This window comes from Plectropomus leopardus, chromosome 9 (genome assembly GCF_026936395.1).
Source record: "Plectropomus leopardus strain MGB_pleo_1.0 chromosome 9, ASM2693639v1, whole genome shotgun sequence".
Classification (NCBI taxonomy): domain Eukaryota; kingdom Metazoa; phylum Chordata; class Actinopteri; order Perciformes; family Serranidae; genus Plectropomus; species Plectropomus leopardus.
In genome coordinates, this window is record NC_142184.1 from 21007968 (window position 1) to 21035895 (window position 27928).

Consider the following 27928-nt stretch of genomic DNA (forward strand, 5'->3'; position numbering starts at 1 on the left):
AGATCCATCCAGTTGTCATGCATGAGCATGCTCCAAGTCAAAGAGAAGGAGAGGAAATTACAGACACCATAGCCATTGTTCTACTAGTCTATGTCATGCTTGTTCAAATTTAGGGTTTAAATCTACCATGCTAACTAGAATGAGACACAACTAATTCACTACTGTTGACCAGGGAGAGTTTGGAAAACAGAGAAAGGTAAAGACAGACAAGGACAGCAGCCCTCCTTTTTTCTTAATGTACATATTGTTAAGGCCTGATAGGATGGTGTGTGTTACTTGTGTATCTGTTTTGGGATATTAAAAAGTGTATCAGGGAAGCAGATAAAAATGTCCGTGGCTCTATAGAGCTGGTCCCCTCTGTTTCCTCTGCCTCCTACTGCAGATCTACCCACACAGGCTAGCATAGGACCTGGACGCCTGGAGGAGGAACACATCAACACACTAGAGCATGTTAACTCATCATTACATGCCGTTTGTTAACACAAATGGTGTTTTGTTACTAGATTGTGTAAGGGCCCTGACACACCAAGCCAACAGTCGGCTGTCGGTCAATGTCGAGCCATCGGTAGGTATCTTATGCCCTAATTATTGTGGTGGGTCCCACACAGTTGGCATTAGACGGCCTTCGATCGGCTTTTTTTTTTTTTTTTTTAGCTGATTCAGCACGTTGGATCATGCATCGGAACCGTAGGAACCTGTTGGTGAGACGAATCACGCTGATTGTCAGTTAGCGAGGTAGCGAGGAAAGCAAACAAACAACTAAAGTTGAGAAGGTTTTGAGATCGAACAAACTTATTATAGTAAGTAAGATTATTTTTTCAGCCTTTGAGCTCCTTGATGTAACAGTTTATAATAGTTTGCGTTACTGTTCACTCACGCATAGTTAATATTTCTTCTTTCAACATCGAGCTTTGTTGCTAGTGTGCTAACTAGCATTTTGAACCTGGAAATTGTGAATTGAAATGGAAATTTATCTACTCTCATGCTAGAACATGCAGAATGTACATGCTAGTTGCCTGTTGGCTGTAGCCTTTGTCGAGTGATTAAGTGCAACTTTCTGGCCGAGACACAGGTGACGTGAGGTGACGCAACAGTTGGACTTCATCGCTGCTAGCGCTCTAAAGCCGGTTTGGTGTGTCTGGGCCTTTAAACATGAACCTGATGACATCCCATATTTGAAGTTTTGTATTAATAATCAATCAGGTTTTGATATATGTGTGCCGAAATCTTATGGGCCAATGGGGATGCAGAGGAATCGTGTGTTTAATTAGTGCCTGTATGACTGTGTGAGTATGGTGCATGTAGGAATAAATAATTTGATATGAACATTCAAAACATTGACATTCATCGTTCAAATCAAACAACAAAATTGCCTGGAAGTCACTGATAGACCCAGTTTCACTATCCTGTCAAATCAAGGGTTGGCTATAGCATATTCACTATCAAATTTAGTTATTTCTCCATCCTTTGCCTACTGTCGGAGGGCAGCATACACTGCAGGGCTGGGGGAGGGGAGGCGCGAGCGCTTAGCCAAGAGATACATACGGACTTGCAAAGATGACAGAGTAGAGGATAGAGAGCAAGAAAGAAAAGGAACGGACGAGAGGGGGGCCATGCCTAGATAGGTCTACTCATTGACTTCCTTACACTGTCGTCAGTAGCTGCCTTATCTATTTTCACCTCAGGCAGAAGGCGTCCACCGGGACCAGGGCCAATGAGCGACACCACGCCGTTGCAATCCACCGTGCTGTTCCTCTTCCCGTGGAAGCCACTGTAGCTGCTCCGCCGATAAGGGCTGAACAGGGAGCCCCGACGCTCCTCGCACTCCTCCACCGTGCTGTGTTCATCATCAGCAAACTCGTTCTCCGAACCCACGTCCTTACCGCGGCCCTTAAAACTGAAGATGCTGCTCTTGCTGTTGTGGCGGGACAGGAAAGGTGAGCCAGGTATGCTGAGGAGGGACTGAAGGGAGAAGAAAGAGGAGGACAGAGATACAGGCCACTGAACCAACACCGACAGACACATGAGTCATGACAACATCAATCTGGGCTGCTGCAAGTATTGATCCAAATATTATTATAGTTACACACACAGAGTATGCTGGCTCAACTGGAATCACATTTTTTGACAACAATCCTTAGTTACAGAGGGCCTGTGTGCCTTCTCATATTTGATAAATCCTGCACTATAAAACACGGTGGAGCCGAAGCAAAACTGCAGGATTGCTCCCTTTGAAACATTCATGTAATCACTGTAAATAATTCAGGACCTGGACATGTGTTTCTATATATCTGGCTGCTATATGCTCCTTTATATGAGTTTGTGCAATACCACGCTATACAGTATACAATAGCTGCACTCTCAAACTCAAATATTCCTCATCTGACAGTAAAAAATAATTCTGAACTGAAGCCTAATTTTTCACTAACAACTATATCATATTCATAAAGATAAAAATCAGCTCTATTCCAATTATACGTCTCTCTCACTTGTTCAGTCTCTTTTTGTGTTTTATCACTGAGCCAAAAAAGCTTAAAAGGCTCAGTTATCCCTAAGTCTAAAAACATGTTTTCTGATTATCTCCAGTGGTATAATCTAACTTTATATGCTGAGGTTTTTTGTCTGTGGAGGTAAGGCAGATTTCATGTGTGGAGCTCAAAACATCCAAAATGTGTACTGAAAAACTCAAGGGCACTTATTTCTAGAGATAATGTCCCGGTGACTCAAAACAATCCATAAACCTGACAGTTTACATTAAGACAGAGGGGGGACTAAGTCTTTGTCTTGCAAGCCACAAGTAAGTCTCAAGTCTTTGCACTGAAGTCCCATGACAGGCAAGCGAGTCTAGTCCCAAGTCCTAAACTTTAAGTTTCAATTCCTAAACAAGTCATAATGCACTCTGCACCAATTGTGAGAAGATTTTAACAGCAGAGTAATAACATAATACATTTACAAAATCCTGAATGCTTTTTAGAATTATTGTTGAATTATTATTATTGTTGTCTGTAATTTTCAATCGCATGTTATGCATACTGAAATTTGTTTTTTGTTGAACACCTCATATTTTTTGCACGCAACCAAAATTATTCGTGGTATCATTTTTCCAACTGGTGCTCAGTAAAGTAAGCTCTTCACGGTTCTCTCCTGCAACTTGTTCGGATGCCGTTGCTTTAAACAAAGTGGATCTGGGGAAGTAAGTGTTGACTTGCTGGAAATAAATGGTGTTAATGATAGTTGATTAAGGAAATGAAATCCTGGTATCAAGTGGTCACTGGTGTGAGAGTCCAATTGTAAGTCTTAGATTTTGTCAAGTTTTCCGTCATCAAATTTCTGATTGGAGTTTTTACTTGAGTCCAAGTCATGAGACTTGAGTCCACACCTCTGCAGTGACAAAATAAAACTCTGATCACAAAGATTCCAAAACATATCTTAAATCATCTGTGTATTATCAGTAAGTGGGACTTTTTTGTAATGTCACTTTAAATGATGCTGAATTACTAAAATATACTATCCATGTTCTCCAAACCTGGTTCATAATGGAAGACTTTCGACCCAGGCGGTTATCAGGAAACCGGAAGCGGCTCCGCTTGCTGCCGTCATCTGACTCCGACTTGACAAACTTCTCACTGTCGCCTTTCTCTTTCTCCTGCTCTTTCTGTCGCCACTTCTTCTTGCGATTACGCCGCTCTTTTGCGCTCTTGGAGCTGAGCTTTGACATCTCAGAGGAACTGCATGACAGATGCCCTCCTCCATCATCTTCTACTGCGTCCTCCGACACTGTACCCGCAGAGGTTGCCATGGCAGCCGTCTGGACAGAGCCAAACATATAAAGAAAGTCAGAGCAACGATAAAACATGTCTCAGAAACAAATCTTGTGCTCCATCCTGATAAAGACTAACCTGGGCATCTTCCTGCTGTTTCTTGAGCTGCTCCAGCATGGCCTTGAATTCCTCCTCTTTCTGCAGGGCCTCTTCCATGGTAGCCTGGTTCTGCTCTTCATAGGCCATGGCTACCACAGCCAAGATCAGATTCACCAGGTAGAATGAGCCCACGAAGATCACCAACACAAAGAAGATCATATAGGTCTTCCCTGCCGCCCTCAGGGTCTGTTAAGAAGCAGTGCAGCAGAGGTGAGGGGAGAAGGGAAGGAACAACAGGGACAGCCACGACACCTAAACCCCCGAGTCATGCTCAGTGTCAACCTCAGTGCTCATCTCTCACAGTGACTCATCAGGAATAAACAGAGTCAGCTGTCGGTGGGGAACGGGCACAAAGCCCTGATTAGGCATTTCTGGGTGCAAAATCAACTCAGCATTATCGTGTGTGACTTCCTACATGTAAATGTCTTTTTCAAGTATGAGTACTTAAGTTAGCTTTACTATCTTCTCATACAATGATGAATTCATACATAACCATCTGTTTTTGGTCTACACAGGAATAATCTTATACCCAGTGCTCGTTACGGTTCTCAGCATGAGCCCAAGGTTGTGTTGTTCATCAGGGAGGGCCACGAGATATACATTTTGACCTACTTTTCCATGCACACAACACCAGCCTGTGCTCAGCCTAAGAAATTTCTATGGAATTGAGATGCTATCCCCAGTGGAGATGTAAGGTAAGGAGCATGAGTTGCAGATGCAAGGTAGCTCATAATATGAGAACACACAGGAAAAATCTAGACCTTTTTTTTTTTTAACTGTTTTGTTTTACAAGTGCAGAGTTATCATTAATCTAAATGTAAAAAGACTTCAGCCACAAAACAGACCCCAAATTTAATATTACAATTCTTACTCATCAGCCGTCTTTGGTTTCCCTTTCTGAAGTTGAACTGTTGTCAAAAAAGAGACGGCTTTCTGAGACAGACAAGTGACATTGGTTCTATGTTAAAACAACTGTTAAAATGTGCTTTGGCAATACTGTTTGATTATGGTCATGCCAATGAAGCCTTCTTGAACTGAACTGAACTGAACTGAACTGAACTGAACTGAATTGAATTGAATTGAGAGAAAAGGGAGAGAGAGGAGGGACAACATGCAGAGCAGAGCCCAGGTCAGACTCAAATCTGCAGCTGCAGAAAGCACTCCGTCTTCATGGTATGAGCTCTGCCTGGTGAGCAACCGGGGCGTCCTAATTTCATTTATTTTCTGAACATCTGATAAAGAAAGCCTTCACCATCCTTCCTAATCACAGCTGCATAAAAATTACTTTGAAGATACAGTACACAATAGCAGCGAGTGCATGCAGTTGGGAGGTGAATTTCAAAGATGGGAGCAAAAATAGAAGTATGAGCGGGATGCTTCCATCAGGTCTCATCTTCCTCATTGGCCACACTGTAATCCTGAGCTGTTAATATTTCATTCTTCCTTCCTTCTACTCAGCTGCTGTAAATGGAAGCAGGAGAGTACCCCACAGGCTTTGCGTGGAACGGGCTATCAGGCATGACAAAAATGACCTGGCTACAGTATGCAGATGAGAGGAGTCAAAGTGGGAACAAGGGAATTACCAGAGGCAGAATGATGCACCATTTTCAGCCTGAAAGGTGGAGTAAAAGCCTGCGCATAAACAGCCTGATGACACGCACTAAATAAGGAATCAATGGAGGAGCTGAGTTTGTACCAGATCAGTCTTTTCTGAAGGGAAATCAAGTCTCTCTGAATATCTGCTACCTTGCTCTATGCAACATATTTACAGTTTTCATTAATAATGAATTTATTCAGTATGTTTTTAGTGATTTAATATGTAAAAAAAAAAGTTGTGAAAAATGCTTATCACAAGTTCTAAGACCCTGATGTGACACCCTCCGATTGCCTGAATATAAGGTCTAAGAGTGCAAGGTGTTGCATGTTGTACAGATAGTCAGATTTTGGGCAGTGAAAATTAAGTTTTAATAAGTTGTATTGTCTGACCAACATACTAAGACTGAAAAATAATTCATTTACAGCTCAGCAGTAATTATAATAGACAGCCTGGAACTTGTGAATTCACAATCGTGAATAAACTTAACCAATCACAATTATTACAACTACCAGTTGTAGTACTACATTGTACATTTTGCCTGTTATAGATTTTATTTGATTTTGTTTGTTAGTTTATTAGCTGTTAAGTTTCTAAAGGGGGATTTGTCTCTGGAGCATTGGGTTGCAGAAGGTTGAAAATGCCCCTCCCCATTAAATAGGTGATTACAGCACTGATTTACAGTGATACAAAAGCAGCAAATTTGAGGTACAAAAATTTGGCATTTTTACGAAATAAATCACTTACTTTGCTTTTCTGCTTATCGACTAGTTTACTGCTTATAGGCAGTAGTTTTTGAGAGTTTGCATGTGTTGTATACGCCCCATATGAAACAAGATGAAGTTGTTGAAACATCAGCTTTACCAGCATGTAAAGGTTTTCCCAGAAGTCCTGTGTCATGAGTCGGAAGAGAGCCAGGAAGGCCCAGCCAAAGCTGTCAAAGCTGGTGTAGCCATAGTTTGGATTCCTCCCAGCTTTCATGCATGTGTAGCCCTCCGGGCAGCGGCTGAGGGGTGGAGAAAGAGAGAAAGAGACCGGGGCACCCAGCCCAAAAATGACTCAGCACTATTTACTTATAATGTAATCTGACTTTAGGCAGATAGAAGAGCTGCAGCAGGTCTTTGTGGGATCAGCAGCATTGGGAGGAGAGCAGAGAAGGCAACTCACCCAGAGTCGGAGCTGTTCCCACAGAGAAGAGCATCCAACTGGCCAGGCAGGAAGTAGAAATTGGCTGAGGAAAAAACAAACAGCCATAATGAGTCATATCGCTCACATTCTGTCGCAGCTACAGTTGTTTACCCTGCAACGGTCTGTAAATCCATTCAGACCAATTTCTAACTTCAGTTTCCTCAGACATTTTCAATGCAGATCGGTTCATATCGAACCAGTTCCTTTTGTCAGTCCAGTGCCAAAATGACATGCTGTTTTGTTGTTTCAACATATGGGCTGACTCATATCCTAGATTGCTGCCAGCTCACCGTTGGTGAAGCCCGGCCTCTACTTACTGTCGTTCATGATGTACTCATTCCAGTCGAAGCTCTTGGTGGTGTTGATTGGCCAGATCACACACTTGTGGCGCAGGTTGCCCATGAAGAGCTGGAGGCCGATGAGGGCAAAGACACTCAGGCAGAAGACGGTCAGGATCATCACATCCGAGAGCTTCTTCACAGACTGGATCAAGGCGCCAACGATGGTCTTCAGGCCTGAAGAGCAGTCACGCACACACGGACACAAACGACACAGGTGATGCTGGAGATGCTGATACCCAAGGTATGAATCTTTGGAGCTTCTATAACAAATTATCTATTATAACTAATACTGCTACTATACTAATCCCTTTTAGGTATCTACTGCTGGGAAATATCCAGTTATGACTGGATTTAGGTCAAAATATGGGCGTGGCAACTCTGTACTGCTTTCATATTAAATGTAATTATTTAAGGAAATATATTTTCATTCAGTTAGATAATTATAAGTGTAATAAAAAATCCTGAATGTAATATGATATGTTGTGTTGACTTACTGAGTTGAACATCCTGACAAAGGATTTTTTTGTTTTGTTTTTTTTTCGTTTTTGAGGTAGTAATACATTTTGGACAAATATGATAGTTTACGTACATAACATCTCTAGAAACAAAACAAACAGGAAATATTTAGGAGCCTTCCCACTCTTTTCAGATGCATACAGACAATATTTTAACACAAATCAAATCAAAATGACTTGCTTTTTAACAGAGGAAATTTGCATTTGATTGCCAATGATAAAAAAAAAAGTGAACAAGAGGGGGAAGACTGTAGAAAAGTGAGAGGAAATCCATAAGGAAGAGAGCACAGCAGCACAAAGAGGGGCCATGAGAAGGACAGAGGCACAGGCAAGGGGGGCTGGAAACCGCATGCAGGTCATTTAAACTCCAAGGCTGAACAGGAGCAATTCAATGCCAGTGCCAGCTGGGGCACTTTCTTGAACTGTCTTGTATAAGGTGTCATTAGGAAAGCGCTGACTCCCCATACCGTGACCCTGCAGTCTGTCTCATCCACACTTTCACTAAAGACAAAATCGTTTACCTTCCAGAACAGGCATCCTCTGGCAGCGTTCACATCAGGTCCACATGTACCTCAAACAGGATGACCCGCACCCCCTTTTCTGTCTGGTCTCTACAGGTACAATGAGCTTTACCAGCTGCATATACTGTATCATCTTGCAACATATGGTCTTAATTTGAGCTTATATATTTTGGCAATCTCAGTAAAGGCACCATTTCAATTTGAGTCAATTAAGAAACATATTTAAAGTAAAACAACTTTTCTTATCTGGAAGTGAATGACAAGGTCTTATCAAGAAAATTAAGTCAATAAAGCATGTTAACGGGGACCTATTATGCTTTTCCATATTTTGTGTCTTATATTTACTGTTACAAGGTCAGACTTGTTAAAAATGGCCAAAGTTTCAATAATGAGGTAAACGTTTCTCTGCTCCAGGCACGCTACTGCATGTGTTTACATTACCTTGTATATACTGCTACATGTAGCTACATGCTAACGTAAGGGAAACATGTAATCTAGGTCACAGATGCTGTTAATTTCTCCTGGATTTTACATGATATTCTTGCTTGAACATGTCTGTTTGTGTTTGGAAGCTTTCATTGGTGATTTTTTGTGGTACAAAGTGTCGCTATTCTTTGTTCCAGTCATTTTCTAGCTGCAAGAACACTGCTAACACTGTAAAAAGGATACAGTCATTCCCTGGTTTCAATGACAGTGAAGAGATGTCAAGAATTTAAGAACCATAAACACTAATCAATCAGAGCAGCCTGGGCTTTTTCGGGAGAGGTGCCTAAAGAGACAGGTGCTAAAATGGAGCATGGTCCCCTTTAAAATTTTAATGGCCACAGGGTACTAGTTTAAAATACCTAAATAACTTAAGAACTTCTGAAATCATGCCTCCACTGCACATGACCTATTCTTAGTTGGACTGAAACAACACTAAGCTATATTTTTTCCACACCAGTTCTACAGGCCTTCATGAATAACTGAAAAAGGAATATTTTGACATTTTGAGAAACATACTAATTCACTTTCTGGCAGGGATTTAGATGATAAGATTGATGCCACTCTTGTGTCTGTATGATGTAACGCTACAGCCAGCAGCTGATTAGCTTCATTTCACATAAAGACTGGAAATGGAAAAAAAAAGAGTAGGGCGGGACATGCCTTTGCCATCCTAAGAAAAAATACTTGCCTCCCGGATACAGACGCTGACATCTTTTGCTTGTGATGTCATTTGGAGCCAATTTTTTTTCAATAAAAGTTCAAAATTCAACAAGCATATTTTAGCAATATACTTAAAGAGAAGAACTTTAGTACACCTTAACATCTGTTCATTAACACAAGGATCATAATTATATATACACAACAATATAATTGCATGTACATATTTTCCTCATATCGTGCAGCCAAACTGACATTTAAATTCACTTCAATGCAAACTAAACAAATGAGATGTTCATCAGTGAATCTTACATTTAAAATACATGGGGCACAGACGGGGTCCCAAGTGTCTGCTGCAGCATGCCCACAGACAAGCGCCTTCATTATAAACAACCGAAGCTGCTTCATTGACCACGGAAGCTGCACTTATCCATACAGGTATTACAGGGCTCAGCACTATTGTGTGACTGGTGTGTTCATTTTTTAATATGCGCAGCCCAGTGGCCCTCCAACAGGTTAAAACTATATAGAACTGTGTATAAATATTTATCTTATTGTACCAGAGGCAATGCCACACAGCAGAGCAACCCTGTGGGTGTTTTTACATTTGACATGGAAATCAATCAATCAAATCAATGCTTCCTGTTGTTAAAACAATCCAGTTTATTAATTCAGTCCTAGTTGATTACAGCCTATGCTTCCAAAGCCTACTTAACCAGCTGGCACATACCACACGCTACAAAAACATACTCTGTATACAGGTAAAATATTTTTAAAAAACCTGCGTGCACCTTGTGTATTTTGGCCGTTAGAAGTGCTGGTAGGTTAATTTTGTTACCTTTGCACATACAAAACTAGCTGTTTTCCCCTCTTTGCAGTCTTTGCGCTAGGTTAAGCTAACAGGCTGCTGATTGACACTTAATAATTAACCATTCAGATATGATGGTGCTATTGATCTAATCTAACTCAATGCTAGAAAGTGAGCAAGTGTATTTCCCAAAATGCTGAATTATTCCTTTAACTACAGCTCAAATCAAAACATGATTCCTTTGTTGCACTCATACGATTTTCTTTTTCATATTTCCAAATGGATGTGCTGTTTAAAAAAGCCATCCACAGTGGTTCTTGTGAGTAAGCACATGTGTTTCACATCCTCTATCAATAGATGTGTGGTCAGTGTCACTCAAAAAGGTCAAGAGGTCATTCAACCATCCCATCTGCATCCCCAACCTCTACAATGTAAGCACACCATTTCTTTTTTTCTGTGCGGTATATCATTCAAGTAGGTTGTAAAAAAAAAACAAAACAAAAACAAAAAACAGAGAGAACAAAAAAAATCAATAATCAAACTAAAAAACAAAGAGGGCAAATCAAACTTTCAATGCCATTTGTCAGCCAAGCTCTTGGTAGGCTAATATTGTAAAAGCAAGTGACTGAAAAGCATCATGCAGCGTAAGATATGTTCACAAACTAGGCTTGGCAGTCTTCATACATAAATAAGAGGTCTAATATTTGGGATCTCTATAAGAGCTATGCCATATTAACATCTACATACAGGGTTTATTTTGATCCCAAAATCATGGAATCCTTTATTTCCAATTCAATCACTAAATATACATGTGCAACAAAATTATCAATCTTTTAATTTCACTTTCATTTTCGTGATAGAACTAGAAGGATTTCTGCCAAATTTGAGAAGCTATGATCTTAGCCGATAAATATACCTTGTATATTATAATATAATATAATATAAAAACTTTTTTTCCCATGAAGACAAACTTCAGTATGTTTCGACTTGGACTCCAATTTCCACTTTTTTGCATCTGAGTGACTAATAAAGACAAGCATTTTGGACATTGGTCCGGTATTGAGAGAGACCACTGCAGTGAAACGGGCTATAATGTAATCCCTGTTGACAACTGTGTACTGTCAATTTACGTCCACTAAAAAAGTTCTTGTTTTTGCCGTTGACAGTCTCATATTTTTCCTTAAAGTGTCTGGCTTAACCATGGAAAAGACCATACAGAGAAATGAAATGCTTTTCCTTAACTTTCGCTGGTCTGTTTGCTATTGTGACCAAGGGTATGTTCCAAATCATATCCTTCTGTTTACTCACTACAAGTTTGTACTTTTAACGTGCAGTAAGATCGGTCTCTCTAAACCAATTTTAAAAATTGTTCTCTCCATTAGTTACTCACACACAAAAACATGGGAAAATAGGGTCCAGGTTTAAAAACACAGAAGTTTCCCTTTAAAATGAAAATACTCTATCCACAATTTTCTTTGCTACAGAACATTTGCTTATTCCTGAAGCTGAAAGGAGAGGTTTACTATTTCTGAAGAGAAACACAGCTGCCTTGGAAACAAGCCTCATAATGAGAGTGCTACTGGGGCAGAAGAGAGTGCAGACACTTTGGAGGGCCCTAGAGGAGACTGCAAAGCCTATCAAAAATGTATTAGTACCATTTTTGATAATTTTGGAGGAAAAATAAATCAAAAAATGGTTGTCTCCAATTTTTCTGTTGTTGCTTAAATCATAATTGTAATCATAATAGTGAGTAGAAAAGAAAGGGTGAGAGGATCAGCCTTAGTGTTTAAACTGAGTCTCACCTGGAATGACAGAGATAGTTTTCAATGCTCGGAGAACTCTGAATGTTCTCAGCGCAGATACATTGCCCAGGTCCACAAACTCTGTTATATATCTGAAATAGGGGAAGGATCACACACAGAACAAACACGATGACAATAACCACACACGCCAAGAGCACAACACCACCGAACCAGGAGGAAACGACGCCACTCACAGAGCCTGTCCACTGAGGAGAAGGGTGGAAGGTAAAAGGAAAGAAAGACACACACACCTAACACCGACCCCGCCCAACCATCCCCCGCCCCATCCTGTCTTACCTGGAATTACAGAAATAGTTTTCAATGCCCTCAACACCCTGAACGTGCGCAGAGCTGAGACATTGCCTAGGTTTACAAACTCTGTTATATACCTGCAGGATCAAACCACAGTTACAACAACTCGTTATTTACATGGAGAAATGAGGTGAAAAGGTCAATTCACACACAGATGGGATATGTGACAACTCTACAAACAATGGCAATGTATTTTGCATGGTGCTGATCATTAATGGGTATGCATTTGGTCATGCGGAGGCAGGTACATCTGTGGTATGAATACTGGATGATATATAATCGACGGGGGACACTGGGCCTTAAATTGAATGTTGCAGACTGAAAGAGAAACGGTGAACAAGAAGGAGAGTTAGATGAAAAGAGGAGGATAAGTCGAATGAGTGGGACTGAGGTGTGGCTGCTGTCAGGGAGGCCGCAGGGTGTCAGATGGAAACCTTCTATCCCCATAGAGAACGACCAGAGGAGTCTCAGATCAATGGAGGAAACGCGGAAGATGGGTTATCAAACAGAAAGAAAGGAAAAAGTAAGAAAGACAGAAAATGAACACCTGAAGCACTGAAAGTTCACTTTTTTAAACCCACCCTCTATAACAAAACAATGGCAATATTTGTGAATATTTCATTTCATCATCTGAAAGTCTGAATGACAAGAAAAATACTTACGCCATCGAAATCACCATGAAATCCAGCCAGTTCCATGGATCTCTAAGGAATGTAAACCCGTCTATACAGAATCCTCGTGCAGTGATTTTTACAAGAGACTCAAATGTATAAATTCCTGTGAATGTGTACCTGAAAGAAAAAAAAAGCGTTGACAGAATCAGTTCACCAGGCTGGATCAAAGCTCGCTCATGTTTTAATGGCTGCACCCTTGTTAGCTGTTGAAACGCTCAGGAAATGACATACTTGAGTGTAGGGCACAGGATAGATGTGGGGTGTAGAATATTACATATATTGTTTTTAAATAAGCAAATGTGTTATTTTACAGAAAGTATGAATCAACATTATACAATCGATTCACAGAGCCAGCTCTGATCTTCTGAAAAATAAATACACAGCAATCTCTGAACAAGCCAAAAGTTGCATTCACATGGAATCAGGCCGATGGTAAACAGCAGAAGGAAAACAACCTCTGGACAATTAAGTGTCACTCAATGTACCAACCAGGAAGAGACTTAAAAATAACCACAAAGAGACACAAAAAGGATATAAATAGACAACAAACAACCACAAAACGACAAAAAAAGGAAACCAAATGACCACAAAGAGACACAAAATCACAAAAAGATGCATAACCACCACAAAGGGACGCACAACCTCCACAATGTCTGTAGAAGTGGTGGGGCCCGAGGTGGGGGACAGCATTGGTAAAAAAAAAAAAACACAAAAGGACAGACGGAATGGCAGGACAGTTGAACAAAACTTGCATGATGATATGTTGCCATGGTGATGTTGTCTTATAAAGATAAGATAAGATAGATAAATATACTTAATAAAATTATTTTGAGAAACCCCATGAAAATGAGATCGTACATCTCAAGAGCTTATTCCTGATAAAGAATTTCCAATTTTGTGTCTATTAATTAATGTAATTAGTCCAGTGACATGCATTAATTGTCCAGATCTCTCATGTTTTCTCCTTGCGTGAAGGAAATACACAACATCCGGTGGTAAATCCTGTCGGGAGGAGGACAGAAAGTTCAAATGTCTTAAATTTGAAAGGTAATGGCGTCTGGCATTACCAGTATTCTCTGCTGGCCTTAAATCATTTTATCGTCCTGCTCTCTTCCACTAAAATGATACCTGGTTCGCTGTCTCTCATCTGCATGATTCCATGTGAACACAGCATAACAGTTTACATCTAAGTTGGCAGCTCTCTAAGGATGTACTTTGGCACAGTAATGCTCTGAGCTGCATGCCAACATGCTCACAGTAACAAGCTGATGTTTAGCAGGTATGTTTACCAAGTTCACCATCTTAGTTGAGCATGTTGGCGTGCTAACATTTGCTAATTAGCACTACACACAGAGTGCATTTGAGGCTGATCATGAGTTTTGCAGGTATTTGGTTAAAAAAAACCTAACCCTAACCCTGATTAAAAATAGTTTATGGATCACCAACGTTATTACAGTTCATCTGTAGGGAAAACAAATCTCTATACCAAATTTTATAGCAATCCACCCAATAGTTGTCAAGATGTTAAACAGTAAATCTTGGCTCTGTGCTCATCATGTAATGGTAATTTGAAGGCACAAACTGGGGCTAGCAGTTAGCATGCATACACACTACTGAGTGAATATATAAAATGTGTACTTACTCTACTTGTTTTGACCACTCGGGAGGATCACTAAAGGTCATGAATATACAGTTGGTCAAAATTGTACACATAATGATCATGCTGAAAAGAGTGAGCAGCAGGTTAAGGAAAATAAGGATTACAGAGTCAATCACAAACATCATAACCCTCATCAGACCTGAAAATGTAAAACACAGCAATAGAAAAAGAATTAACCTACACTACAGTATACCCTAAATGTAAACCACAAAACCTACTCATAGCACTTAAACAGGAGGTGGTTTGTGTGCTTTCTACCACAAAGGCCATTATTTTACCAATGAAATATTTAAATGGTATATATTTAGTGAAAATGCAATGGCTTTAACAAAACAACAACATGTTTTAAAGCTGCAAGGGCTTCAGTGCAGAGGTTTACACTCACAGGAAACAAAGGAAACCTCAGTTAGCTTTAAATGTAGCCTGAGGTCAGTAATAGCTATGGCTTGTGGTTAATAATGGGAGGAAATTAGGTAAATGTAGGGACAGAGCAATAGTAGCCTAAGTATTGTGAAGAATAAAAAGTGTTCAGTTTCTGATACGAGTACTTCATGTAATATTAGTGATGTGGGAAGACAACCTGCATTGCGCACTGCGAACAAATGTACATTGATCCTATTTGTTGTAAACAGTACTTTATTTTGACTAATTTGTAACACATAATAACATCTTTGTCTTGTTTTACTTTAGGATTGGGAAAATAATTGTTTTGAGAATGTTCTTTTCTATTTTTTTATTTAGATATTTGAATATGATTTTTATGTAATTTAAGGTACCGAGTTATTACCATACACTGAGATGATTCAAGCCAAACTAAAAAAAAATAGATATATAAGATAAAAAAAGATAATGGTGGTGTGTACAAACATATGGTACATCAAATCAATATGCAATGTTCTTCCTTTAGTGTTTTATTGCAACAAAATGGTTGATTATTTTGTTATCTCTAAGTGCCAAATAATTATTTGGAGTGTATGTCAATTTCCTGCCCTATTTCTCTTCCTGTAGACTTGAGCTTTTCTGTCAAGTATATTTTGTTTTAATGGTTTTGAGCCTATTTTTTGCATGAAAAAAATATCCTTAACATTATCACCATTAACCTCAGTTGTAAATGCACTGTGCCAACCGGCCTGTCAGCTAGCATTGGGGTTAGCTCTAACCTCTTGTCCAAAGGAGTACACAAACCAGTTGGTGACGTCACTTTGACCAAATCCATTAATTTATACAGTTACCAATTTTGGGAGGGGATTATTGCTTATGTGAAAAAAAGCTGTGTACAGCCCTCTGACAATGTTGATGGGAGCTGAAGACTACAAGTTTGACAAAGAAAAATAATGATGGTGCGGCATTAGCTGCTGCTAGCATTACAAACCTGACTCTAACGACTCAACTGTCTGTGTTCAAATTGCATTGTGGGTACATATGTGGCAGGTTTTAATGATAAATTAGAATGTGCAATTAGAATGTGTGTCAAATGAGCACAATGTGGAGAATCCTTTAGAATTGTGTTTATGTAGTGTAAGTTTGGTGGCTGTTGGTCTAATATGTTATTATAGCCAGTGGACAGTTGCTGGACGAGTTCCAGTTTCAGTGTCATTTCCACCATGAGGCAAATCAATGGCACATTTGACCTACTTTATAGAAATGCTGCTTCAATCAGCTGCAGCTTTTTGTCTAAAGCTACCTTCCTTCCACCTCTTGAGGCTGTTTTTGACAGTTCTCTAAATACAGAAGGGTACAACCTTAAAATGTTCAGTCTTGGTACTGAGATGGATGACACGGATCTAAGCCATAATAGGCTTATTGAAGAGATCCATCCTGGTTTACTGATAAGGATGACTCATCATTTGTGCTAGCCTTCCCTTACAAAGATAAAATGGCTACCGCATGGCTTCCTGTATGCTCTTAGAGAAATCATCATTCTGTAATCTGACATGCTATTAGTTTCCATCTTCATACCAACTGTCTGTATCCTCTCCTGTACTTACAGTGACAGGAAACATCAATAGCAGTATGAGCAGAAAGACAGAACATATCATCATGAATAATACACATGAACAGGAAACCCTTTTGTCTCTGCTGTTAAGACACAATTTTAAAGGATATGAATGTATCAAAATTTTAATAGCTACTCTCCTAACCGGATTCAAAGGACTTATGAAGTACAAGGCAGGTGTGGCACTAAAACGGAAGATTGTCTTCCCCCTATTTAGCACTATAAATGTCTGTGGAGAGAAGAAAAGAGAGACAGAGAAAAAAAGAGTATTAATCCTTGAATAATCAGTTAAAAAAACACACATATCAGCAAATGTACAATAATATAGATGATTAAAAACATTCACAAAGAGAAACTGATTGCAAGATTCTTCTCTGCAAACTAGTTGACATAACTCATATACATATGTAGATAATATGTAAAAGATCATATGTGCATTTGCTCTTAATCTATAAAGCATTTTCTGTAGCATAAAATGATCTGAAACCCATCTCAACAGAGTGAAAATGGCTGCCAGGATGTTTCTATCATTTGTATGTTGTCCCAGTCACTCAGTGCCGTTCTGCACATCACAGCTTTGGTGGTTTCAAGAAAAGGAAACGAGCAGAACCGAGAGGGGCGGGCAAGCCTCTTTCTGTGGATAACCTCATAATTGTTTAAATAAAACATGGCATTTTGCATGAAACTTTAATGAGCCTCTGTGCATTTGCAGAACTGATATGGGCCCTTGTGCTTTTAACAAGGCAACCCTCACTACATTAAGCCCTGCAGAGCTGCCAGCTCAGGGCTGAAGGCTGGAGACAGTGGAGTCAGGAGGGAGAGGAGCAGGAGGAAGGAGAATGGTAAAAGGAGATGTACAGTAAGAGGCCTGATGGTGGTGTCACATGATTGCATGCAATTTGCGAACTTCCCACGGAAATGAGGTGCATCTGTACAATGTTGTCAACAAGAGAAATACACATCTTAGAGATGTACATGGAGCCAAAACGAAGAGCCTTTCTGCCCAGAGGGTGAGACACAGATCTGTCACATGACGTCCCTCATATTAATTTGACTGAGATCTGCAATAAACTCAGAACAAGGCAGCACAGTTAAACGATGAGATAATCTGACTCTCTAGTTACTATAATAGTTCAGAGCAGCGGCCTCTCCCGAGTGCTAATACTCTCATCTATATTGTAAACACTCCCAGTCAGCACTATGGTCAGCCATAATGGAAACGTTCCAGCTGCTGGTAGCATGACATTTCTGTTAAATACAACCACTACACACATATACTGTGTGCATAACCGTGACAAATACACATAAACTAATGCACACAAACACACACATGAACTGACATGCATGCACAGAGCTAAAAAATGAGCGACGGATGTTGACATCCACGTACACACATGACTGCAATATATGTACGGAGTCTTTTTTTGTAACGCATGACTAAACTGCTGCAAAGCTACTGAAAATTTCATAATCCAGAGCTGAGCAAAGAGGAGAGCAGAGGAGAGGAGAGACAGAAAATAGGGGAGATGGAGAGCGAGTGAAGCAGGCAGGCAGCAACTGTGGCAGCAGCAGGCTGAGGAGAAGCAGGGCGGAGGAAGCCGGAGCGAGGGAGCTGGGCAGAAGAAGGAGAAGGGACTGGGAAGGGGGGATGGGCGGGAGACAGAAAGAGAGGGAGAGAGAGCAGCAGAAGCTCCAGCCATCAGGCAAGGCTGCAGCATCCATGAGGGCCACAGCAGCCACTCAAAGAGCCCCCTTCTCTCAACCCTTGTGGTAAATGGACTGCATTTTATGGGTCCTTTAGCCAGAGCCTCACACAGGCACACACACACACACATACACATACATACACACACACACACACACACACACACACACACACACACACACACACATACACACACACACACACACACACCAACATCAATACAGCAATGGCATAGGGATAGGGCTCATCTGCCATGCTAGGTGCTAACCTGCTAATGCATTACTTCATGCCTTTATCGAGTTTTTGCGATTTTAAAATTGTTTATGAATGATATATATGGCAATAAAATATGTTTAGCTATGAATGTGGCAGGCATAGGATGAGCTACTTCTTAAAATTTTTTCCTATGTTTGTCTTCTTTTCCGGTGAGGAAGTCAGAACCATGTCACAGTGTCTGAAATGTTTTTTTCACTCTATGCACATTTTTACATTATTTCACCATCTGTACAGCCCTGCAACATGTAAAAAAAAAAAATTGAAACCAGACTTAGGTCTGAATCTTTTTTTGTTCTGGGTGTGAGTCTTCCTTCACTACATTGCTGTGAATCTGCAAATGATCTGGAGACATACTGACATACCTTACACTGTGATCTACATATCATGATCTTCAAGTTTAAATGTATTTACATTGTGGTCCCTCACAAGCTGTGTGTGACTTTTGAGATATAATCACTGTAAATATTCATCCTTAATCCAAACACAGGTGGGCAGATTAGCAGATGTTCCTTGATATCAATATTGCAATGTTTTGTCAAGGAAAGCAGTTCATCTTCGTCATCGCAAATATCAGTTATGGCTCCTTTAGATTGTGTCATAGCTGAAACAGAGGCCTGGCAGGCTGGGTGGGTGCGTGATGACACAGCACACAGCCCTCCCCATTTAGCCAGCGGCCCAAGCAGGGCCGTGCCACTCTGAGCCAAACCCGGTATCAGTGTGCAGGGCCAGAAACAGATCATTTTCAAGGAGAGGTGAACGAGAGAGAGAGAGGGAGGAAGAGATGAAGTGAGGACAGGGATGAAATGGACGACATGTGCAGGGATGCATGAGCACACTTGCTCTCCTTCTCGCTGCAGCCAGGCTCACTGAAATGTGTTTCTGTTGAGGGAAGACCTGAAGGTTCAAAAACAGAGCACTTTCTCACAGAAATACTACAGAGTTTTTGAGATGATTTACTTAGGGCTTGGAACACATTTCAGTGAGCCTGGCTGCAGCGAGAAGGAGAGCAAGTGTGCTCATGCATCCCTGCACATGTCGTCCATTTCATCCCTGTCCTCACTTCATCTCTTCCTCCCTCTCTCTCTCTCGTTCACCTCTCCTTGAAAATGATCTGTTTCCGGCCCTGCACACTGATACCGGGTTTGGCTCAGAGTGGCACGGCCCTGTTTGGGCCGCTGTCTAAGTGGGGAGGGCTGTGTGCTGTGTCATCACGCACCCACCCAGCCTGCCAGGCCTCCGTTTCAGCTATGACACAATCTAAAGGAGCCATAACTGATATTTGCGATGACGAAGATGAACTGCTTTCCTTGACAGTTATTCCCCCTCCCCTGTGAGGGATGTATCCACAAACAGCCTGCCGCCTCTCAGTGACAGAGACATACAGAGCAACGTTCTTCCCTCAAGGTCACCACCTGATGTGACGTCAGAGCTGCTCGAGTTGCCAGAACCAAAGCACGTCGGCTCCCTTTGGCATTCGAACGAGACTAGATGGAGGGCCATAATTAGATTTGCCTGAAGCTGAGAGCTGACAGGACGGCTGGTGGAGGCAGGCGCCGAGACGAGAAGCAAAACAGCACCAAGGAGCTTGCACGACTCGCATGCATCTGTGACAGTACAGCATGGACGTGTGTGGAGGAAAGAGACGAGTGAATTGTGTGTTAGTCAGTGGATTTATCAACAGTCCCACGTATCGATGGACATATTTGCCACGTGTCATCTGAATCGTGTCTCCTTCTTGTGCGCTGGACTGGTGCGTTACATAACAGTCAGCGTGCACGGTGTAAAGACTGTGAGGTATGAGACAGACGGAGAGACAGATACTGTACACCTGAATGCACACATACACAAAAAATCTATCAGCTAATGATGATGACTTAACAGATTATCACAAGCATGTGTTTTTCTGGTAGGACTTGCTATATTTTAAGGTACACTGTGTGGACAGGCACAGAGTTACACAACACCACAAAAGTGCAGCAGTATTTAAAAGAATATGTGATTGGAGGAGACCATTTTGAATAAAAATGCCAATTGTGTTACGTAATTCTTTGTTAAAAATAGACAACAAACAACGTTGCCATGGTGGAGGATTTTGGCCTCAGTCCTGTTGAAAACACACCAGCATCAAACTGACCTCAGTACACTTTGCATCTCGATTAATGCTTCAGTAAAGACGGCCATTTTATGATTAAGTGTTCTTGGTTCCTTTTAAAGTAACAAACTTCACACGGTTAAACACAGAGTACAGGAGCACTACAGTGCACAGATGGCTCAGATTTTCCAAAATGGCTGCGAATTTCAAAGAAGTTCTGAACTTTGTTGAACCTTCTTTTTCATCCTCTGTGAATATCTGGCGCAATGGCTTTTAAATCTTTTATCATTTTTACTCAGAGGCTGATTGTTTCAATACGAGTAAGAAAGTCATCTGAAACAAAAACAGTGTCCTTTAACAATTTTGTCTGAAAGGTACACATAATGGGGACATTACAGGGACTCTCAAGGTCACCCGGCCGTCCTCCCACTAAGCGTCAGGGATGACACAAACCCCAGAGAGACACGTGTCTCCTCGAAGACAGCCAGAGTCCTCTCAGCCTGCTGCTGTTTTTCTCTCCCGCCTCAGATTAATTCTTGAACAATTAGGAAAGTCTGTCATGTGGAACAACAGTCTTTCAACAGTTACTGCCTCTGACCTTTTCCCCAAAGCCCTGCGAGCGCATCCCAGAGATACGACAACAGCCCACTCAACAGCTCGAGAGCTCCACTCTCACACTCCCCAAAGGTCTTCAAGGAGGAAAACATATTTGCACTCTGCAACCTAATCATGAAATTAAAATAACTGTAGACACAGCACACCTGGAAGCCAAATGTCACAAACTGCACGATGTCTCGCCTTTGTGTGAGTACGTTCCAGCCATAGCATATGACTCAGCACGGCGTCACGAGGCCACTCATCTCCTGACCATTGTGTGAGATATCAATATGTGTGATGGGTCACGTCCATCTGCGTAAGCATCAAAAGTGGCGTACGTGCTGATTCATGAGGCGGAATAATCATCAGACTACTTGTTACCGCTATTTCAAATACAGCACAAGGAAATGAAATAATTCAATAAAATAAAAATATGTTCTTGTTGATTTAAATCAGTGGGTTTCTTTTATGTCAAGGACCCCCACATTGGTACACATTAAGTTTCAGACTCCCATTCGATAAGATATGGCTTCAGAGACCTCCATCTAAAAAGATTTCAGTTGTTAGAAATGATTAAAACCACAGTTCTACAGTTTTAACCATAATGGAGGAAGTGAAACCCATGATCAGAGGAGTCACTCTTAGGACTAATCACACTGGATTAACTTCTATAGTAAATTCAGTTGTGAAAATCAACTATTCCTTATTTTTCTGGGGGACACCCTGGAACTCCCTCAAGATCCCCTGGCTGACAACCACTGATTTAAATCACAATCATCTTGAAAATGCTCTAAATGATGTGATTGTAGATGCCACAAAATCTATTTGTTTAAAGAAAATAAGTATTTTATCAGTATTAATAATAGTATAATTGTAACAGAAATGCTCCAGTCTCAAAACCAACATCCTACTTGACTTTGCTGTTAAAATGAACAGAGGCGGGGGCCTGTACAGAGGCTGTGTCCTCGCCGCAGTGGCCTCGGGTTTGAGTCCGGCTTCAGCCCTTTGCTGCATGTCATCCGCCCCCTCTCTCCCCTTTCACACTATGTCTAACAAAGGAAATAAAAGTCCCCCGAAATATCTTTGAAATAAATAAATAAATAAATAAAAAGATTAAGAGAGGCACCGGAGACTGATGTGATGAAATCTGAGGTTCAGGGACAAATACCATTCGTAAATAGGGCTGGGTATTTAAAATTTTTGATACCATTGTTTCAGGACATATACCCAATACCTGAGATGTATTTACTTTTTTTAGACATATTTTTTTAAGTTAATGAAAAAGGTCAAAGTTACTTAAACATAAATGTTGTGTGTAAACACAAGCTGCTGTAAAGGACTAGTTTTGTTTTTTTTTACAAGGTAAAAACTTTACTTAAAATCAGGTAAAATCTGATTAGGGCTGTCAACATATACCCGGTTTTATGATAACCCTGATATTGAAGAATCAAATATTGATATCAAGTTAATAAAACACATTTATATAATGTCAAGTAAATAAGCCAACAACACCAAAACTATTTCTGTTTACTTCCATTCTCACTTTGGTTTCCTCCCGAAATGCCATCGGATTGCCTCTTCACTAACCCGTGAGTGTAACTGAATTTCACTGTAATTAAACCCTTTCTGTATGTTTTTATAGAGTTAAGGTCCCTACACTCTCTCTCTCTCTCTATTTATATTTTAGCCATGTTAATTGCATAGTGCAACCAGATATTGTGCCAGCCCATATATCTGATTCGGGAATGAGTGAACAAGACTTCTGATGCAATGGAAACATTTTGGTATCAAAAAGTATTAAGGTTCAACACCCAGCCCTCATTAGAAACATCCTTTGCTTTAAACCACACTATAAATATGTGATCATAACCTCATTATACGTGTGTGTATGCAAGTTTGGTGTGTGTGTGTGTGTCTCTGCAAACTCACTTTCTGAGAATTCAGGTAGTATGGGTCCAGGTCCTCCAGTGGTACCGCCACCATTCCCTTAGGGATGTCCCCGTAGATGTAGGGCAGGCTTTTCCCAGCCTCCAGGTCGCTGTTGGGCTTGGGTTTGTTCTCGTCATCGTCATCGCGGTAGCTGCTGTCCTGCTTGGGTGGCTTCCTGTTCTTCTCCTCATTGATGCGCAGCTCAAGAGTCGCCAAAGATTCCACAGTAAACTTCCTGAAGCTATCAGGTCCTGGCGGTGCAATAAGGGGTGCAGCCATGTTTTCATCCTGCAGCTACTTGGTCTTTAGGTTTGTACCATCCACAGTAGCAGCTCTGCAGAAGGTGGAGACAGAGAAGAAAGGTCAACCAAACTTCAACTGTACTTTGAATAGGGAAACACCATCTGTTTTTTAATTTAAATTGTACCTTTTCATCAATAATGCGAAATTCTGTTTTACAAAGAGGTCAGTTACAAAATGCATGAGGGAAGGTAACAAACACCAAGATGCATGCATGTTCACACAAACACACACATCTGCATTTACAGATGCTATGAGGTTGTGATGAAAAAATAATAACATGAGGGACTACAAATTTGCCACATTATTTATTTATAATATTTAGGGATGCACAATAACATTGGCACGTCATCGGTATGAAATAGGAAGGAATCAGCCAACATCCTAATTTGTGGCAATATCCCAACCTGATATTTCTTTAATTACTGACATAGTGAACATCTCCAAAAGTTGAAGTATCTTTGTTTTTTGCACAATGAATGAATATTACATGCACTACAAAGCATTGTATTTTACGTCTCCATCTGCTGGTGAGATGTCACGATAAATGTATGCATAAAATGATGTTAATTCCACTAAAGAAGAGACTTGATGATCACTGAAATTAGGTGGGGAAAAATTAGATATATTGGTTATCAGCCAAATGAGTTGTTTTGTATCGGTATATATTATATATTGGATATCTGCAAAAAATCCAATATTGTGCATCCCTAATAAAATTCCCATTTTACAAACATTTTCCTTGATCAAAATTATTGTAAACAAGAAAACACATGCCATAAATAACAGCCTCGGAGCAAAAGACTACAACAAAACATACTGATTATAAAAGGTAACTGGATACACCAGGATAGTGCTGTCTACAATGTTTGTACATTAGTCAATCCACACTCAGGAACATAAAGTGTTCAGCAGCCAATGAAATGAGGGAGTGTTTACTTCAGGCTGTCTCCAGCACTCACCCCCTGTGGACAAGTATTTATAAAGTCTCCCTCACTCTTTAAATAACTATAGATATAGGAAAAATACAGTTTATCTTGTGCAACATCTTTCATTTTGTCTACAGGTTTTTAAAAATGATATTGTTCATGTACTTACAATGTCAGATGGCTGCCAAAAGCTACAGTGATTATAGTAAAGTGAAATATCCCTTTAAGAATATTAGGATATTAAGCTCCCTCATCCTACAGTATCTCTCTCCCTTTGCCTTAATCTCAGCTAAGTAGATAATTTGAACAGAAACATGAACAGACTTTCATTCAATCATCTTTTCATGTCACCAGAGAAAATCCAGAACAATGATACGTCTGATACATGGCATGATATCCAACTGGTACCTTAAAGCAAGCGCAGCAGCTGCTTTAAATACACTATCGTTAGGCTTAAGACTTTACTGAGACAAGGTAACAAAGGTGAGCAGGTTCTGTATTTTTCAATCAAAAAACTCACCAAATAAGCACAAATTACAGTGTTTTCGTCACATTTTAGAATTGAAAAGTTAAAAATAAAGATAAATATGTTTTTTGTGTGTCATGATATCAGAAATATTTTGTCTTTGTGTCATTTGTGGTCATTTAAAGAGGTTGATGAGTTATTGAAGCCCACAGATGTAATGCCTTAACAATGCGTCTCTTTATCAGCTTTTGCTTTTGACAGCTGATCTTTCCATCTACATGTATGTATGTATGTATAAATGTTTAGAAAGTACCGAGAAGCAATTTTGTGTTTCTTTATGCTATAGTTTCTTCTTTGTTAGAAATTTCTGTTTTGAAATTGATCCCAAGATCTTACAGATTCAGGCTGGAACGAGTGATTATTTTCAATGTGGAATAATCTGTCTATTATTTTCTCGATTTGTCGCTTAGTTGTTTGGTCTATAAAATGTCAGAAAATGGAGAAAAATTATAGTCAGTGTTCCCCAAAGCCCAAGATGAGGTCATCAAATGACTTATTTGGTCCACAACCCAAATATATTTTGTTTACTGTCACAGAGGGGTAAAGAAACCAAAGAACCAAACTAGTCAGTGATCAGATTAGTCAGTGATCAGATTTTTAGTCAATTTAAGTAATCAATTTATGAATCAATCTTTGCAGCTCTACTACGAAGACTTACAAAGCAAATAATGTAATCAGGCGTTCTGGCAACGGCAGTATAAAGGTGTGACTTGGTATGAGCCAACATTTCCTCCAAATGCTGGGAGCCATTTATGGGTCCTGCATTAAAGCTCTGACAACAAAGACCCCTTTAAGGATTTTGCTCCTTATGATTTTTTGAATAGCTGTGGAAACGCTAACAGAAAACCCAGCACAGTTAATGGCTGCATGACTCAGTGGAGCCTTTTCCCAGCACACTTAGATGTAAAAAGGCTATGATGGTTACATGACAACTGTTCAAGCTGCAGGACATTTCAGGGTCAATATACTAATGTGATGGAGGAAAGAGGAGGAAGCTGAGAGGAGGACACAGCCACACCTGAACCTCAATATTTTACCCTCGATCTGATTGTCACTACACACAAACCTTTGTTTATCACCCTAAAGTGGTGGAGATAAAGGGGGGTGCACCCATATGTGAATCACAAGGCCTGTCAATTCCCTGCTCCCCTCTTGCATAACACAATGCAATCAAACATGCTCGAGGTGTGAAGCAGATATCACACAGCAGAGACGCCCCTCAATCTGAAACAAACACATGAAAACATTCAGCCTGAGAGCCAAGACGTCTGTTTTAAAATGGACCCCGGAACCTCGCAGTCTCTGAGCCTTCTGCTGCTCTGCTGGCGCTGTCCGCTTCAGCACCACACGAGCGCGCACGCACGCTCACTCACACACACACACACACACACACACACACACACACACACAGATGCACGAATGCATACGTGCAGGGTTGATGGAGGAAAAATATCCAAACCGATCTGTCGGGGGAAAAAACGTTTTGCTGAGGACTAGGCCTTGTAGCTGAGCTCAGCCATCGGCGCTTGTGCAGGCCTGCAGTTTCTCCTGTATTTCTCTAAGTCATGATGACAACACTGATCTTGGTGTGTCTCAGTCTCGTGGGCTGCACATCCAGGTTTGGCAATTATTTTTACAGAGAAAAATGGGAACACGTCTTCTATGTTCTCATTTTCAGTGAAAAACGAGACTTGTTTACCAAACCTTTTAATTAAGAAGGAGGGCCTGTAGACGCCATTGTGTGCCTTTTTTTCGCCCTGACATATTTCACTGGATATGAAAGTGCAGCTCGGCCACAGGGAGAAGCAGGAGGTTAGACTGCGCAGAGAAGTGGTCCGCTACTACCAAATTGGCCAAAGCAATCTTGCTGCAGTGGGTGGTTTGTATGTTGAAAATGTCACGCTGTGGCAAACGCAACCGTGTCAAAGTGTAATGTTGATTAATCGTATTAAATCACAGAAATACGTCGCTCTTGATATTCAGCAAAAAAAGGCTAACACGATAGGTTTTTCTATCGGGGATATTCTGTGCGTTTTTTGCGCGTTGGCTTGAAGGATCTGCACCACACCCGTGAAGCCATGTCGACTGCCAAATCAATAAGGGCTCTATCTGTGCACAAGATAGCTCAGAGTGTGAAGCTAAACAGCAGCATAAAACACACACAGCCTAAATTGTGAGGCTAAACACAAAAAAATAAGCCGATTACAGAAGAGTCGTGGTGCTGCCACACCAAAATCACCTGGAGGAATGTAAATTTTTTTTGGCTATTGATGGCGGAAGGAGGATCAGGCTACTCACATAGCATCGACGCCTTATGGTGTTTCAGGAGCAACATCCTGTAGTCCAGATGGTATTTAAAAGCAAAAATATTCACCAATATTTGAAATAAATGTTCAGTTTTTTCGGCTTTTCTTGGTCTGGAGCAGACAGACGGCGCCCTACCTGAAGCCTAACCTACGAGACATTTTCTCCCACAAAGCTGTGATCAATGCCTCGGATGCTCGATGAAATAGTTAATCCAATAAATTCCTTTCGATCGACATCAACGGATTGATAAATTTCGGTTTTCGTGCTCTGGTCCAGCCGTGAGATGCTCAGCAAACGCAGACACCCTCTTCCATCCCCGCTCCAAAAAAAAAAGATGCGGGGCAGTGTGCAGCTCTGCGACATTTACGCAAGGATACCGACAGCGAGAAAATCTACCGTCACCTAAACACATATGCGCCGTTTTCTCACACGATTATAAATGAAGGATACTCACTTTGTAAGCGTTACAATGAATCCGAAAAGCCGTTGCAGGACTGCAGATGTGGAAAGGATTTGGGAGAAACTGCGGTTGTCGCCATATTGTTGCTGCTATCTTCCCCCTCAGCGCGAGCAGTTTCCCTGCATAATTGATGACTCTCAGCAGAATGTAAGGGAGTGTCGGCAAGTGCGTTTCGTAAAATCGTAAAGGTCATTTAGGCCTGCAGCGTCTAAACCCCAGTGTGTGCCTCTCAAAATACAGCTCCCTGGGCTCGGAGAGCAGCCTGGGTGAGATTGTGCACAGAAAACGCGCACAAGGTTTTTCTGACAAAACGCATCGGCTCACTGTGTGTTC

At 40.8% G+C, this 27928-nt stretch overlaps 1 protein-coding gene across 6 annotated transcripts in view; it reads right to left on the reverse strand.

Annotated features, from left to right (window-relative positions):
• Positions 1–27928, reverse strand: part of scn8aa (sodium channel, voltage gated, type VIII, alpha subunit a) — a 63513-nt gene that overhangs the window by 30486 nt on the left and 5099 nt on the right. The window contains exons 1-12 of one of the 6 annotated variants that reach the window (XM_042491425.2): positions 27590–27906; positions 23074–23407; positions 16585–16703; positions 14461–14550; positions 12807–12935; positions 12130–12221; positions 7020–7217; positions 6682–6745; positions 6379–6520; positions 3900–4106; positions 3527–3808; positions 1648–1962 (exon numbers count right to left, since the gene is read on the reverse strand). In XM_042491425.2, coding sequence (XP_042347359.1) covers positions 1648–1962; positions 3527–3808; positions 3900–4106; positions 6379–6520; positions 6682–6745; positions 7020–7217; positions 12130–12221; positions 12807–12935; positions 14461–14550; positions 16585–16703; positions 23074–23352 — 1917 coding nt within the window. In that variant the 5' untranslated portion in view covers positions 23353–23407; positions 27590–27906. Of the gene's footprint in view, positions 1–1647; positions 1963–3526; positions 3809–3899; positions 4107–6378; positions 6521–6681; positions 6746–7019; positions 7218–11832; positions 11925–12129; positions 12222–12806; positions 12936–14460; positions 14551–16584; positions 16704–23073; positions 23408–27126; positions 27483–27589; positions 27907–27928 lie in introns of those variants that run through there. The other 5 variants (XM_042491427.2, XM_042491423.2, XM_042491428.2 and 2 more) reach the window with 5 other exon arrangements.